Source organism: Ambystoma mexicanum, chromosome 12 (genome assembly GCF_040938575.1).
Source record: "Ambystoma mexicanum isolate Mex_15411 chromosome 12, UKY_AmexF1_1, whole genome shotgun sequence".
Lineage (NCBI taxonomy): Eukaryota > Metazoa > Chordata > Amphibia > Caudata > Ambystomatidae > Ambystoma > Ambystoma mexicanum.
Window position 1 is genome coordinate 52782190 of NC_090936.1, and position 14702 is coordinate 52796891.

At 41.4% G+C, this 14702-nt stretch overlaps 1 protein-coding gene across 1 annotated transcript in view; it reads right to left on the bottom strand.

The window, feature by feature from the left end:
• Positions 1-14702, bottom strand: part of CTTNBP2 (cortactin binding protein 2) — a 592842-nt gene that overhangs the window by 44894 nt on the left and 533246 nt on the right. The window contains exon 20 of the mRNA XM_069627945.1: positions 784-844. Within this exon, the coding sequence (XP_069484046.1) occupies positions 784-844 (61 nt within the window). The remainder of the gene's footprint in view (positions 1-783; positions 845-14702) is intronic.

Here is a 14702-nt window from a genome sequence, read left to right on the forward strand (position 1 = left end):
TTAGACAGAGACTCTTTTGTCACTGTGGCAACCTTCCAGGCCGTTGCCCATTGTGAGGCAGTAGGCACACTGCTCTCCACAGAATAGGCGCTGAAGAGGGACATGGAGGCAAGCAAAGTTCTAAACCTTCGATTCAAGATTTACAACGCGGGCTCCAGCGCCGACTGTGAAATGGATGTCTGAGCTGACCGTCCCCCCATTCAACCTGGAAGAATGTGGCGTGGTATTTTCATGGCTGCATGTGAAATGGGGCAGGGTGGGACCAGTTGGTAGAGTCTTCCACACTGGGATTCAGAGACCCTACAGCTGAATAATTTCACGTTCCGCCTCTGCCGCCATGACAGACACAAGACAGGAAGGCAGACAGTCAGTATTAGAGAACAGCAGTTATCCTGAAGTTTCATCTCTCATTTATTTTAACTGAACTGCTTTTTAGGTCACCACTCTTCCTTCCATCAAAACTATCTTTTGCTGATGTTTGCTAGTATGAGGCAGTGGGACACCCAAAAGACTAAGAATTCATTACCCAAAGCCATCATGAAGCATCCGCACACTCTAGGACAAAAAGACAGATCCAGCAAAACAACCTTCCGCTGTCTTCCTGACATCCCTTGTTCAATGCTTGGGGTCCGCCTAACTTCTACCGAGAGGGAAGAAGGGAGCAATGCCTAATCTGCCACTGAACAACCATAACCACCACCCTATGTCCATTCAATGCATTCGCGAAACAAAGCTGAAATGAACAATTGTTGGTCACAAACATAAAACACAAAGTCAACTTACTTGTGCTTAGGTGGAGATCTTGTTTTATTGGAATTTTGCTGCAACATGTTCATGATTTTATCTATAAAGAAAAATGAAGTTCCTAAAATTGCTCCACACATGGCAAATTTTGTATATATGCATAATTAATGTAAAAAAGACAAATATTACTTACCCACTAATCGTCTGTATCAGGCTTAGAATCACATGCTTTATGTAGTCCGTTATCTAGTGGTTGGCTCGTAGTAGAACACTATGTTTTAAAGTTGAAAATAGGGCATGAACAGGGGCGTTCCTGTTCCACTATCCCTATCCTATGTGTACAAGTACCCATAATCCTTCACTCGTCGCGGTCCTTCGAATTGTTTCTGACATGCCATCTGTAATGGTTCTGCATGCAATGAAAAGATTTTGCATTGTCCCATTGCTCTCCTGCAGGGAGGGAAGTGGGGCCGCATGCAATTCTAAGCAGCTAGAAAGCCCCAGAAACATGCCTAATGGGTAATTCATATGTGTCTTCTATGGCTTGTGAATCTGTTTAGATGCACATGCGTAGCATAGACTAACAAGCAAAACCCGAGGAAAGTGGTGGGTGAGTAGGAACAGTGGGGAAATAATGGTTTAGTATGGCTTGCCCCACCTGTGAATCAGACCTTGCCTGTGTATCAACTTTGTGTCGAAGTAGAGTGCCACAAAGGTGGCATGATTTTGGTTATAGACTTTTTTTTAAATGGAAAAGAGGTGCTTGCTATCCCTACCTTCTAAGAGTGGTTTCCCTGCCTCAAAACTAATACTAAAAGGGTCTGTTAGAATGTCTGTCGAAAAACAAACCACTGTCCTGTGTCAGAACATACTTCTTTCCCTCACACGATAAAACTAAAGAGCAAACTAACACAAAGTTTCTTCTTTAAGGAGAGTTGCTCCTTTGTCCGGTTTCTCGATTGTTGCTTGAGCAAAATGTTCCGTCAAACAAACACCAAGAGGAATGACTCCCATTCCCTGATTTGCAGGTTTCAAAGCAGTCTTTTACACAAAAGGTCTCTCCAGGAAAATGGCTCTCTTCTCCTGGTGTGATTCTGTAAAAGTTACAATAGAATTGGGCGGGTGGAATGACCCCGTCCCATGGCATCACCAAATTGAATTCTATTTCAGGACCAAGAGAATGCCTCCCTTCTCTTGGCATACTCTTGACACACAAAAGCCAGGGGGGACGGACTCCTTTCCCCTGGCGTCTCTTGACCTCTGCTTATTTTACCTGGACAATGACTCCTTGTATCACTTATTCAATGCTTTCAGATTGATACACGCTTTGCCTTTGTAACTTGCTTTTAACAATGTCCTTGTTGGGATCCCAGACCCTTCTTCTATCATCAGTGGTTTCCTCTTTCCCACTGTTTGCGATGGACAGGGTCCCAGGCTCTTCCCTGGTGGCCAGTGGGCTCTTCTTCCCCACTGTGATTGTAGAGACCCCAGACCCTTCACTGGTGGCCAGTGGGCACTTTCTGCCTAATGCCATTGTGGACAGAGTCCCAGACCCTTTCCTGGAGGCCAGTGGGCACTTTCCCCCTAATGCGATTGTGGACAGGGTCCCAGGCTCTTCCCTGGTGGCCAGTGGGCTCTTCTTCCCCACTGTGATTGTAGAGAGACCCCAGACCCTTCACTGGTGGCCAGTGGGCACTTTCTGCCTAATGCCATTGTGGACAGGGTCCCAGACCCTTCCCTGGAGGCCAGTGGGCACTTTCCCCCTAATGCGATTGTGGACAGGGTTCCAGACCCTTCCCTGGTGGCCAGTGGGCTCTTCTCCCCTACTGTGATTGTAGAGAGACCCCAGACCCTTTACTGGTGGCCAGTGGGCACTTTCTGCCTAATGCCATTGTGGACAGGGTTCCAGACCCTTCCCTGGTGGCCTGTGTACTTATCTCTGCCACAGTCTTGAGGGCGACTTCCTCGGGTACTTGCTTGGTTTTGCTTTGGGTCCCAAACCCATCTTGCTTGGGTTCCAAACACTTTCGTTCCTCCCCTTTTCACTAGGCCCACTTGGTTCCCTATCCTGCCAAGTACTGCCATAAAGCTCAGTTAACTTGAACTCAGTATTTTCACTTAAATTGTATTTGCTCTCAAGCTTTATACTCCTACTGGTTCCCGCTTTACACCCGTTACCTTTCCTGTCTTCAGGACGCTCTGCTGGTTCTTCCTGGGGTCTTGTTTCGTTTGGGAGTGCTGCGTGGGCTTTCCTTGTCTTTGCAGGATCTGCTCAAGGTTCCTTATTCACGCTTGCCGGGTCGGCGGTGTAGGCGCTGTTGCAGGACCGTGCAGTCCACCTTCTCAAGGTCGTGCAAGCTCTTCTCAGCCTCCAGCCACATGCCCGACCAGCTCCACACCACCAGGCAAAAGATTCTCACCGCCTGCTTCTCGTCTGCAGCAGATGACTGCTTTCGGCTTCCCGCAGCGTTCGCCGCTCCACCTTTCATTCTACTGGACTGGAGTGTCTCCCGTGCTGCTTTCCTTCTCGGCTCTGCTGCATCCAGGACGGTTCTACCCGTCACTGAGTCCTTTATCTGTTTTTAAGTTGTTTTGGTGACCACACGCCAGGCAGAGCACTAGAACATTTTCTCTCATTCTATGAGTCACTCTTCATGGTTTCTTGGGGCCACCTCTTCTCAGTACTTGCATTGGGGTTGATCTTTGCTTTTCGGATGATCGTCTTCATCTCAGTTGATGAAACTGACATTACTTGTATCAATGATGCCCTGAGAACTTTGCAGCTAAGGGCAACAACTAAAAGCTTGGCCGCTGAAGGTTCAAATATATTCAAAAGGTACTGTCATTTTTCTATTGAGCCATTAGTTCATTTTTATAAAATGAAAATAGTTGCTATTTTGACCTATGGCTCTGAAGTCTTCTTCGTGACTGCATTCTCAGTTTGGATAAAGCTTGAGGCTCTTTTCTGAAGGAAACTCTTGCATTCACACAAAGGACCTCGATGCATGCTATAAGGTATGAGCTGAGTCTCATATCATTGCATGCAAGGGTGACAAGGAATCTCCTTTCATTATACAGAAAATGCATAGAGATATACCTGTTTAGGGCCTTCAAAGTAAAAAAATACTCTACTTTCTCCCATGGATCTGACACTGATTGCATGGAAAATGACATGTTAAAAAATACTAAAAGACCTTGGGCTAACTAAAGAAACTTTATGCAAAAATCTGGACTCGGTTAAACTCAAACTGCAGAGAAGAGACGGGGAGGAAACTATACCAGAGGGAACAAGTGAAGACTAGTCGCGATTCCATGTTGGAAAGTAGAGCATACAATACTCTTCCAAAATACCTTGGAGAATTCCCATGTGGCTTTTATAGAACACGTTTTTAATGTTTTCATCTAAATTTGTAACCGACAAAAGAGGTTTTAATATTTAAGAGACAGTGGGACAGGTTGGACCCATGTTGTAGATACTGTAACAGCGAAGGCTCCAATGAAACGCTGAGTCACATTCTGCTGACCTGCAAGGGTCCGACTACTAAGCGAACATAGTACTTTGGGAAAGTCCTTGAGAAATTCAAAACTAATAGCTTAGACGAGTGGTGGAGGCTGTTTTAGGGAAAACATACCCATCGTAATTGCATTGATTCAATATTTTAGGGATGTTTTCATTCTGGACCTTGAAGCTGAGAAAAACTGGTTTACATGTGAATCGCATCGTGTTTTACCACGGCACGGTGAACAAATGCTACATTATGGGTTAGTTAATGTGCAACAATTGTGATGTAATTTTTAATATGTGAAATTGATGTATTTTAATTTGATTTTTAACATTCTGTATTTATGAATTGTTGCATTCAGCAGTGTATATCTTTTTTATGGGGGAAAGGTTTATTATTAAACAAACCAAACACCTTAAATAAAAATAAAAAATAAATAAAATGACATTATGTTCCATTTTACATACTGGATGATTTTCTTTGTCTCAGTTGGGGAAATTGGCCTGATATTACAACAGAACATGGTTATGTCGGTCAGAGTGGAGGGTTGAAAGGGTGTTACAGGTTTCGGGTAGGGTTTGGGGTCTTGTGCCATCTATCACCCAGTTGGTTGTCCTTAATCCCAGTCGGGAGTCCCTCCCCATGAGGTCCTCCCGCATTAAGCCACCCATAGCAGAGACTATTGGGTAGCAGCCTCACCTCCCTTGCCTCATCAGAAGGGGCTCCTCCTGAGGAGAAGTGACAACACCTAGTGAATCATCACACAACGCATTAGTGCTGTGTGAATATATTTATTGAACTCCAATTTGCAGCCTTAACATCTTTCTCTAGTTGCACATTAGTAATAAAGGCTAGGGTTGCCCCCCATGCTACATGTGAAGTGGGCTTCAGGTTTGAAAGGTAAAGTATTTTTTTGACTGTGAGTAACACATTTGTATACACTTGACGATACACCTAGAAATGATGGATTTGGCAACTGGGTAACCTTGGTCAAATGGGAAAGATACAAAGTATTGACTTATCTTTCGTATTTCCTTTGTTTAATCTTAGTAAACAACGATTGCTTTATGCCCTTCCGGTGTGTCTAAGGCCTTTTCCCCCCTGGTTTGAGGGTTTGAGAAAAAAGAAAGCTGTTCTATGGATTGGTTGACATGAAATTTGGAACAAATTACCTACTCCTGGTTATGTTTTTTTGATGGTTGTTCCGCCCACAGATTCCTCATCTTAGAAATTCTTTCCTGCCATTGCAGATCTAAGAAATGTTTCTCAGCAGGGGGCACTTTGCGGGCAGTGTTGTTGACTTCAGGACCGAATGTGATATGATACAAATATTGCGCACAACACCCTGTTACCTCAGTTATCATTTGTTGCTGTGTTCTGCTGTGTTGGTGGATATGACCAAGAAATAAATGCCATAAGCGCTCAAGAAGAGAGGCATAGGCAAGAGCTCCTTAACTATGGTGTATGCTGGGAGGGTGACGTGGAATTTGTGGGCAGAACATCCCCTGGAAAGAACATTACCACAGGTAAGTAATGAGTTATTCTAATGGATTGTGTCCTCCCACAAATTCCTCATCTTAGTTAGACTCTCAAAGCCATAAGATGTCAATGTAGGAGGGAAGGAGATAACTCTGCAACAGTTATGTCACAACATGTTGGAGGACAGCTCTACCTAAACTTGATTAATTAGTAGAAAGATTACCCAGTCAATAGAGTTTTGCAAATGTGTGGATAGAAGCCACGTTGCAGCCTGGCAGATATCTTTCAAATGCACTCCTCTTTGAAGAGCCGAGGTAGCTGCCACTCCTCTAGTTGAGTGTGCCCTGAACCCTCAGGGATTTCTTTATTCACTTTATCGTAGCACTCAAGCAAACACACACAATCCACCTGGAAATTGTTTGCTTTGTCACTCCATTGCCTGTCTTCGGACCAGTACAGCTAATGAACAGTTTGTCCTCCAGCCTGAATGGACTTGTTCTAGTGATATAGAAGCTCAAAGCCCTTCTGTCAAGCCTATGCAGTCTTTCCTCCTCTTTAGATAGATGAGGAGGTGGGTAAAAAGCTGGTAATCAAATTGTTTGTGATAAATGAAATTTGGACACATCCTTCAGTGAAAACAAAGGGTGTGCCCTGAAGGTCACCTTGTCTTGGCAAAAATTGTGTAGCGTGGTTTGCAGGGAAAAGCCTACAATTCAATACACCTGTGCGCTGAAGATATGCTGACCAAGACGGCTGTCTTCCACATAAGGACCCTCAAAGGGCACAAATGCATTGGTTCAAATGGGGAAGCCATATACCAGATTCAAGTCTTACTCCAGCACCACAAAGAGATTTAGGGGCGGAGGGGTTTGTCAGACCTTTTAAAAATTGGATCACCAATGGGATTCTGAACTACGACCCCTGCTTGGGCGTGTGCGTCAAATAGACAGTGCTACTGCTGCCAGGTAGCTGGTTCAGTGATTTATGAGAACCAACTTGATCCATGCACTTTTTGCAAAGAAATCATTAAGTGCACAATTTTATTCTGGTAATATATCATACTGGTACACATTTGCACATATGAGAATACATTGTGATCTAGAAATGTTCTTTCTCTTCACTTTTTAGATATGGGTAACCTGTACTGATGAAAACATTTCCTAATGCAGGAGAGATGTTGAAACTAGGAAGAAGGGGACATTAATTGCACCCTTCAGAAGAGTTGCATAAGAATTGTGAAGACAGTTGCCAGAAAGCTGTCTCGCCTTGTAGACTGTGGTTTTTATTACTAATTGTGGCACTTATGTATAGGTGTTTGGGTTCAGGTGGTACACTGTTGTCTACCTACCCCTTTTAGTGGCATGTGCATATTTCCCTTCTTTGCTTGCACATCCTTACCTTGAGGATCTTTTTGATGTTTACTAGCACCTTCTTGCACAGTGCACTTTATGAGGTTTTTTTATTTAAGTATATTGTGATGTTTTTAAATTGAAATGTATTGTGTGGATAATGTGTTGCTGTAGAATTATAAGCCGGATGTCCATGAAAAAGTCGAATGCGTAATGTCCAAGTGTGAAAAAAGCGAAAGTTATATGAACGCAAATGACTTTTGTTTTTTTCTCCTCTGGACATTTCTGGCTACCCTCTCCCACCAACATCCTCACTTACCTTTTGGTGGCACACTTCGCTGTGTGCCGCCGACTCCCTGCCTCTCGGCAATGCCTGTTCCCTTCACTTCCATGGATGGGAACCGGTGCTGCAGGGTTCTTTTTTTAAAAACTTCTTTAGGGAGCAGGGGACACCCCTGCAATGGCCAATGCTATTATAGCGAACAAGGGTGCAGGGGACACCCTGCTTCCCTTGTTTGCTATAATGGTAATGAATGGTAGAATTGTTCGAAAGTTTCAGCTGTATGTAATTTTGGTACAGCCGAAATTCGACCAATTCTACCATTTGTTATTTCTTTTTCAACCTTTTTTACGGATCTTATAAGCCAAATATGGCAGCTTTACACAAATAAATAATGTTTGAATAAAATAATTGTTGTATTTAAACTATATCCTCATTCAATCTTTGTTCCCAATTGAGTCTAATCAGCCCCATGAATGAGGTATTAGCAGTGGTCGAAGTGTTTGAAAAGAAGTAGTGGAACTATGTTCCCTTCTGGCCTGCCCCACTCCCCACAAACCCCATTGCCATGCCCCCTCCCACACACAATGTAAACACCGAAACAAATGTGCCTGCTGTTTAAGGGAACGTTCAGTGCAGTGCACTCAAGTGCAAGTTTCAATGGCTTCCTACACTTTTTTTAAAACATTTTTTTATTTTGATATAGCTGTAAAATACAGCCTTTCAAAAATAGACATCACACAATATAAAATAGTTACATTAAAAAAAGGACAATTCCACAATACAATCTCTACTAAATACATTTCATTACATATATAAACACTCAATACTTTAAAAACAGTTATTTGATAGATTGCACCACTTTAAGATCAATGGTGTCAGTTTGATTCAGTAAACTTAACGATCCAACAAACAAAAGAGTAGCAATGTTCATTTTTGGTGACTGGCTGTTATACAAAATGTTCCAAAAGGTTTCCTCACTCAGCCAAGAATAGCTCTCAAACAAATGTTTAAACATTTGGCATCTTTGCCGTAATAACGCAGGACATTCAGAGATTAGATGTTTTAATGTCTCTATAGCTGATGGTACTAGACAGAATCTACAGCTGGCATTTGATGTATTTTTTCACATAAAGCGCACTTCATTCGTAAGGCAAATGTTCAGCCTGATTCTCATATACGAAAATCTGGATTTGGGATCAAGAAACTTAATTAAATCGTTTTCAACTATATGGAGTTTTTTAGTTGCAAAAGCTTGTTGTTTAAACCCTATCAATTTCATGCATGGATCTCTCGTTTTGATCCAGTCATACAACCACTGTTTCATTTTCGACCTCTTGGGATTATTAAAGAGCAGATCATCATCAATGTCAGCCATCTCCATTATTACTTTTATCCATTTCCTCCATTTCAGGAAATTAGGATTTAATGATTCCAACATGTATCTCCCATAGTGTACATTATTCCATTTTCTCTCACAGCTATCAGATATTTCCGATCCAATGTCATGACTTTCCATGTATATATTGCATACAAGGATATTAGCCCCATTTCGTGTCTTAACAGACACATTTATATAGACATTGGAAGGCCACAAACCTTCTTCCAAAAACGACCCTCCAATCTTATCCAGGCACTCTAAGTGATGATCTCTCTTGTTTCCGCCCCATAGGTTATTTTAGGTGTAACTTTTTGCTTGTAGAATATAATGGCCGGTAATAGCAAACATTTTCCAAATTTAGCCTGTATTATCTTTGACTGGGATATACCTGTGTTAACTTTATTTTCAATTTCTCTATGATCTGGATTATCCTGTTGATCATTACTAATGGCTATTCCCAGATACTTGTATTCAGTAACAATTCTAATGCTTACGCTTTGTATTTGCCACTCTTTGAAATTAGAGGCTTTCTTCCTCTTGGAATCAAGTATCATAATTTTACATTTATCTTGATTGATTTTCAACAGTTTCTATCAGCATAGTTGATCAAGGATGATAATAGAGCTTGGAGACCCCCTGGTGTCTTAGCTAGCAACACTAGGTCGTCAGCATAAAATAACCAGGGGACTGCATGACCTCCTAGACGTGGTGCATCAGATCTGATGTTCATTAACTCTTGCTGCACTGCTGACATGAAAAAATTTAACAAAGTATGCACCCTTGTTTTAACCCACAGAAAGTTTCGATTGTGTCTGACAGTGTAATCTAATTTGAACCGTGGCTTGAGAGTGTAATTCATTCACCCAAAATATGAGATAATCAGGACACTTTGCATCCTTTAGCTTGTTCATTAAAAGTTTTCTGCATACTGAATCGAAAGCGGCCTGGAAATCAATGAAGGCCATATAAACTAAATACCTGGCCCTTCTGTTGTTCTTGGTTCTTTATGACTTCCAAGATGTGAAGATTAACTGTTGTCCCCATACTTGGCATAAAGCCAGTTTGATTTGGGTCTCTAATTCCTGCTTCATCCAGCCATCTGTTGATATCTCTTAATAAAAGTCGTGCAAATAGTTTACTCGGTATATCCAACAAAGATATGGGTCTATAATTCTTAGGGTTTTGATTATCCCCCTTTTTATGAATAGGTATAGTGATGGATTTCCTCCAGGATCCAGGGATACACCGAGTTATTACAATTTGATTGAAAATGGTGACTAGAATGTGTGCCCATGCAGTGGGATTTTTTTTATCATAAAATTGGAAAGCCCATCAGGGCCCGGAGCGCGAAATGTAGACAGCTTTGAGATAAATAGTAGAATGTCATCAATGTCGAAGACAAGATCTCCTATTTTATTCCACTCTACAGTGTCCTGTCGCCTACTAGTTATTGTATCGGCATGCAAGGACTTATAAAAAGCAGCCTACACTTCTTGAGGCATCGGATTCATTTGACTCACTACTTGACTTTTACTTTGAGTATATTTTAGGTGCGACCATATTTTTGCCGAACTCTTCTCTTGTAGACTCCTCAGCATGGCCTCTGCGTCATGTTGGTACATCAGGGCCTTTCTTGCTTTTATCCAATTTTTATGTTTACATTTTAGAGCATTCAATTGGCTCAAGCAATCGGGAGGGTTTCCCTTTATGATTTTTCTTCTATCAGCTCTGTATTGAGTTTTACAGAGAGCCACCTCATAATCATATGTAAGCAAAGTCCTGTGATCTGTTTTATTATGGTTGTTTTTCTTAGTCATAAAGATTTGCATTTCTTCGACATAAGTAAGAAGCATATTGGAGCCATAGTGTATATCTCTCATTCAGCGATCAATTCAGATTTCTGCTTAAAGTTTGTAAAGATAAAGGAGTCCCATAGAACCTATTTTGTGCAGAGTTCATAGTTAAATTACGAGCTAGGGTGAATCATATGTTTGGTTTCTGTAAACCACGTCCATTTTGTAGATTGAATATCATGGTCGCTTGTTTCCTGAGATATGATTTGAAATTCAGTTTTATAATTGAACAGATCTCTGTCAACAAAAGTATAATCAATTGTTGCTGTTTGTATGCCTCTATGCCATGTACTCTGAGGTGGCATGTCACCTTTTTTGCTCAATTTAGTTTTAGGAACTGACGTTCATCCATGAAGGCATTCCATCTTTTCGCTATCAGAGTCAGAGGTTTCCCCACTTGGGGTATACATGTTAAGTTCAAGTCACCAGTAATTATTACATGGTCACAGGTTGGGTCCAGTATTGTTAATTTTAGTGCTTCGTCCATGGCATCGAAAAAGTCAGAATCATTTATTGCAGCATGGTTCCAGTAAATGTTTATTAAACCAACATTTGTTGACTTAAATTTTATCTTTACCAATTGCAAAAAGCTATTCGGGGAAAACCATGGCTCAAATGCATATTGGGAGAAGATTTTATAGCTACCATTAAACCTGCCATGGGTCTACCTCTGACTGTCACAATAGCTGGAATCAATAATACAACATGTTTATCCCAAAGAGGGGCAGTGGAAAGCCATATTTCCTGAAACGCCAAAATATCATAACTCATTAGTAAACTATCTTGAGATTTAGCAAGATGCTTAAAGCCTCTTGTGTTCCAGGAGCCTAGAGAGAGAGAGTATTCTGATTTTGGACTAGTTAGTTGTTGTTCACTCTCATTTCTCTGGTATTCAACATTTGTCCATCCATTCTTGCCAAATCTGTCTGTGAGTTACGATTTTGACCCTTCAGATACACATTGGGTTTAGAAATATACTGGTTTCTCAGGTTAGGAAGCTGTTGTTGATCAAAAACAGCTGGATTCAATAGAAGAAAACCCAGCTCATACAAGTCGTCTCTCGCCTCCCAGACAGCATTTTTGACAAAACTTGATTTCATCCATAATTTTATCATAGACAGATCATTTCTATGAGGAAATTCTATCTGGTCTATGTCTCTCGAACATATCCCTTCAAGAGATAAAACCTCTGCAAATATATTCATCACTGATTTTCTATTCAGATAAAAACTGCGATAGGGATGAAGGCGACACTGCATCATTAAACAATTTGTATTTGAATCTCTCAGTGGAGTACGAGACCCCACTTTAGTTATTTTTTTATTTAATTTATTTTACATTTATATAGCGCTCACACAGCCCGCAGGCATCGAGGCACTGTTACAGGAATTAGTTGCGTAATTGTGCTTTTTTTTTTTTTTTGTTTTAGTTACGTATTTATAACGCCCTTAAACACCCAGAGGTTTTTAAGCGTGGACCCGGGGATCGAACGTTGTTGCTTCGTGTCGTCTTGCTTCCAAGACGCGCACGCTGCCGCTGAGCTATCCTCCCGGGATAACATAGCTTGTTTTGGAATGTGACAGAAAATTAGATTGCCTTGTGAGGGTAATCAATGATGTTTGTATTCCACCACTCATAGCATGTACTGCTGAATTCTCTTGTGTGTTCGCCTGGGCAATAATTCTTTTTAAAGATTGCTCGAGTTCAGTTTTCCATTCGCTCATTGAGATTAATTTTACCTGGCTCAATTCTGCTGTGTCGTGACTTCCACCCTCCTCACCGGTTTGTTCTGATTTCTTTCCCAATGGCTTTCTCTCGGCATAATTTAAATCACTACTTTGCTGACACGACAATGTGCTTGCTGTGACATTTGATTCACTGTTAACATCCATTCTATCTTGCTCCCTTTGTGTATTACCAGATACACCTTCCTTTTGCCGTTTTGCCAAAAGGATTAGATTGTCTAAGGGCTCATATGCTACAGGCTGGGTTTGTACCTGCCGACCTTGACTCGCTTTTTGTAGTATCACATTTCGATATTTATTAGCGATGGCCGTAGAAGCAACAGCAGTAGCTGTTTTGGGCAGCGTTAATGTACGAATGAGCTGCCTCGTGCCTGTAATTTTGGAATTTGCAACAGTTGGAACATTTTTTGAATTTTTTTGTTGTTGCTGGTTTTATAATAATATTCGTTTCTTTCTTTTTCGTATCAAAAATGTTATACGTTAGGTTATTATTACTACCTGCTACCTCGGAAGCAGTTTGGGCCACATTGTTTTCATCTGTTTCAGGGGTTGCTTACTGGGCATTTCCAAGTTCTTAGACTGGTCTTTCTTTTTTTGGTGCATGATTGCCCTGGTTTGCACTCCTCATTTTTTTCTTGGATGGTATTTGTTGGTGCGCTTTCCCCACACTTATCGTTATGGAGATCAGTTGGAATAGGTTTATTAACAAGCTCTACAGAACTTCCTCCTTTTATTTTTTGCACCCAGTTGCAAAACCGCCTGTTGATTTTGTGTACAATCAATTAGCAGTATTTCATCATCATGCGATTTTATTTCTTCAAGCCTCGGTTCTGAAACTACAACTGGTCTATGGTAATGATAACGGTCTGTTGATCATTTATTTTGGCGTCTAAAGTGTCATATAGACGTGTAAGTGAGAACATGGCTGCATTCATTGTTTTGTAATGATGTTTCAAGACCTATTACAAAATTTCCCGGTATGGCTTATATTTTTTCATTTGGAGCAGAATGATTCCGACGAGGGGTCGGTTGTGCAAAAGAGCAGGACATTACAGAAGATGCATTTGCCGTAGGGAAGAACATCATAGGTGATTGATATAGGTCTTGTCTATTTTCGCTATCATCTAAGACCTGTTTAGAGCTATTAAGTTTTATTTGCCTTTGGTGAACTAGCCATGGTTCTATTATGAGGGTTTCCCATTCTCACCTCGTCAGCAGTCTCACCTTCATTGGTACTGGGAGGAACATTCGGCCCACATTCCTCATTGCTATGTTCAAGTGTAGTGTGTATGCTAGGCAAGATTTCTATCACTCCCCCCCCTCACACTGTCCCCGCCCCCCGAGTCCTTGTTGATCAATTAAATTAAGGACTCTTGCAGCAATTAACGAATCAGGGATGGCGGATTGTATATTCACATTGTTCCCATCAGTATCTCTACATAATAGACCCCGATTATTTAAAGCAACATTAAGACTTGGGGTTTGAACAATTTCGTGACTCTTTCCGCCTTTACCCCCTAGGGCACAACATTTTCTGATGTCGGCCATTGCTGAACAAGCTCTTATGCTAGAGGCTGATTTACTAACTCGCATTAGATTGATCGTTCTTGAGGATGTTTTAGCCATGGAAATGGCTTTGCGTGCGCACACGGTGATAACCTCTTGACGGCATCCCGGTGCGCAGTCATTGCCATTTTTCTTTCAGTAGACGAAGATACCAACTTAAATGCTACAAGATGCTACAAGCAAAGGGTATCACTATACAGAGAATCAATCTATACTTCTAGCAATTACACAAGGGAAAAACAGGTTCACTCTGTAGCCGCCTCCCTTTTAGGCACAGGCAACACTGTCTTTTTCACTGCCCCTTTAATTACGGTGACAGAAAAAAGCACGGCATAAAGTAAATGATACTCAAATGTTCATGCAAAACTATTCCTCTACTGAGCGTTATGCAAGGATGAAACACCCGCTGTTGAATCAAAAATGCTCAAAAGGTAAACAGCCAAACTTAGAGCTTCAAAGTTAAAAAGGAAAGTTATGTTTACCCACAGCCCTCAGACCCTCAGCCAGCAGACAGCCGACAGCACTTCTTAAAAGCACTTCCTCCAAATGCGCGCACACCAAATGCATGCGGCTCGTTGTTTTTAAGGATTTGTGGGAGAAAGGGATGGAGCTTAAGTTCGTAGCTCTGTAAATGAGTAAAATAAAATAGTATGTTATATAAATAACAGTACTTTTACTGTGGTACTCAAGTTTTGAATGATATTTCAGGATCCAAAGAAAACGGGCATTCGGTCTCCTCCACAGCCGACAGCACTTCTCAAAAGCACTTCCTCCAAATGCGCGCGCGGCTCGTTGTTTTTAA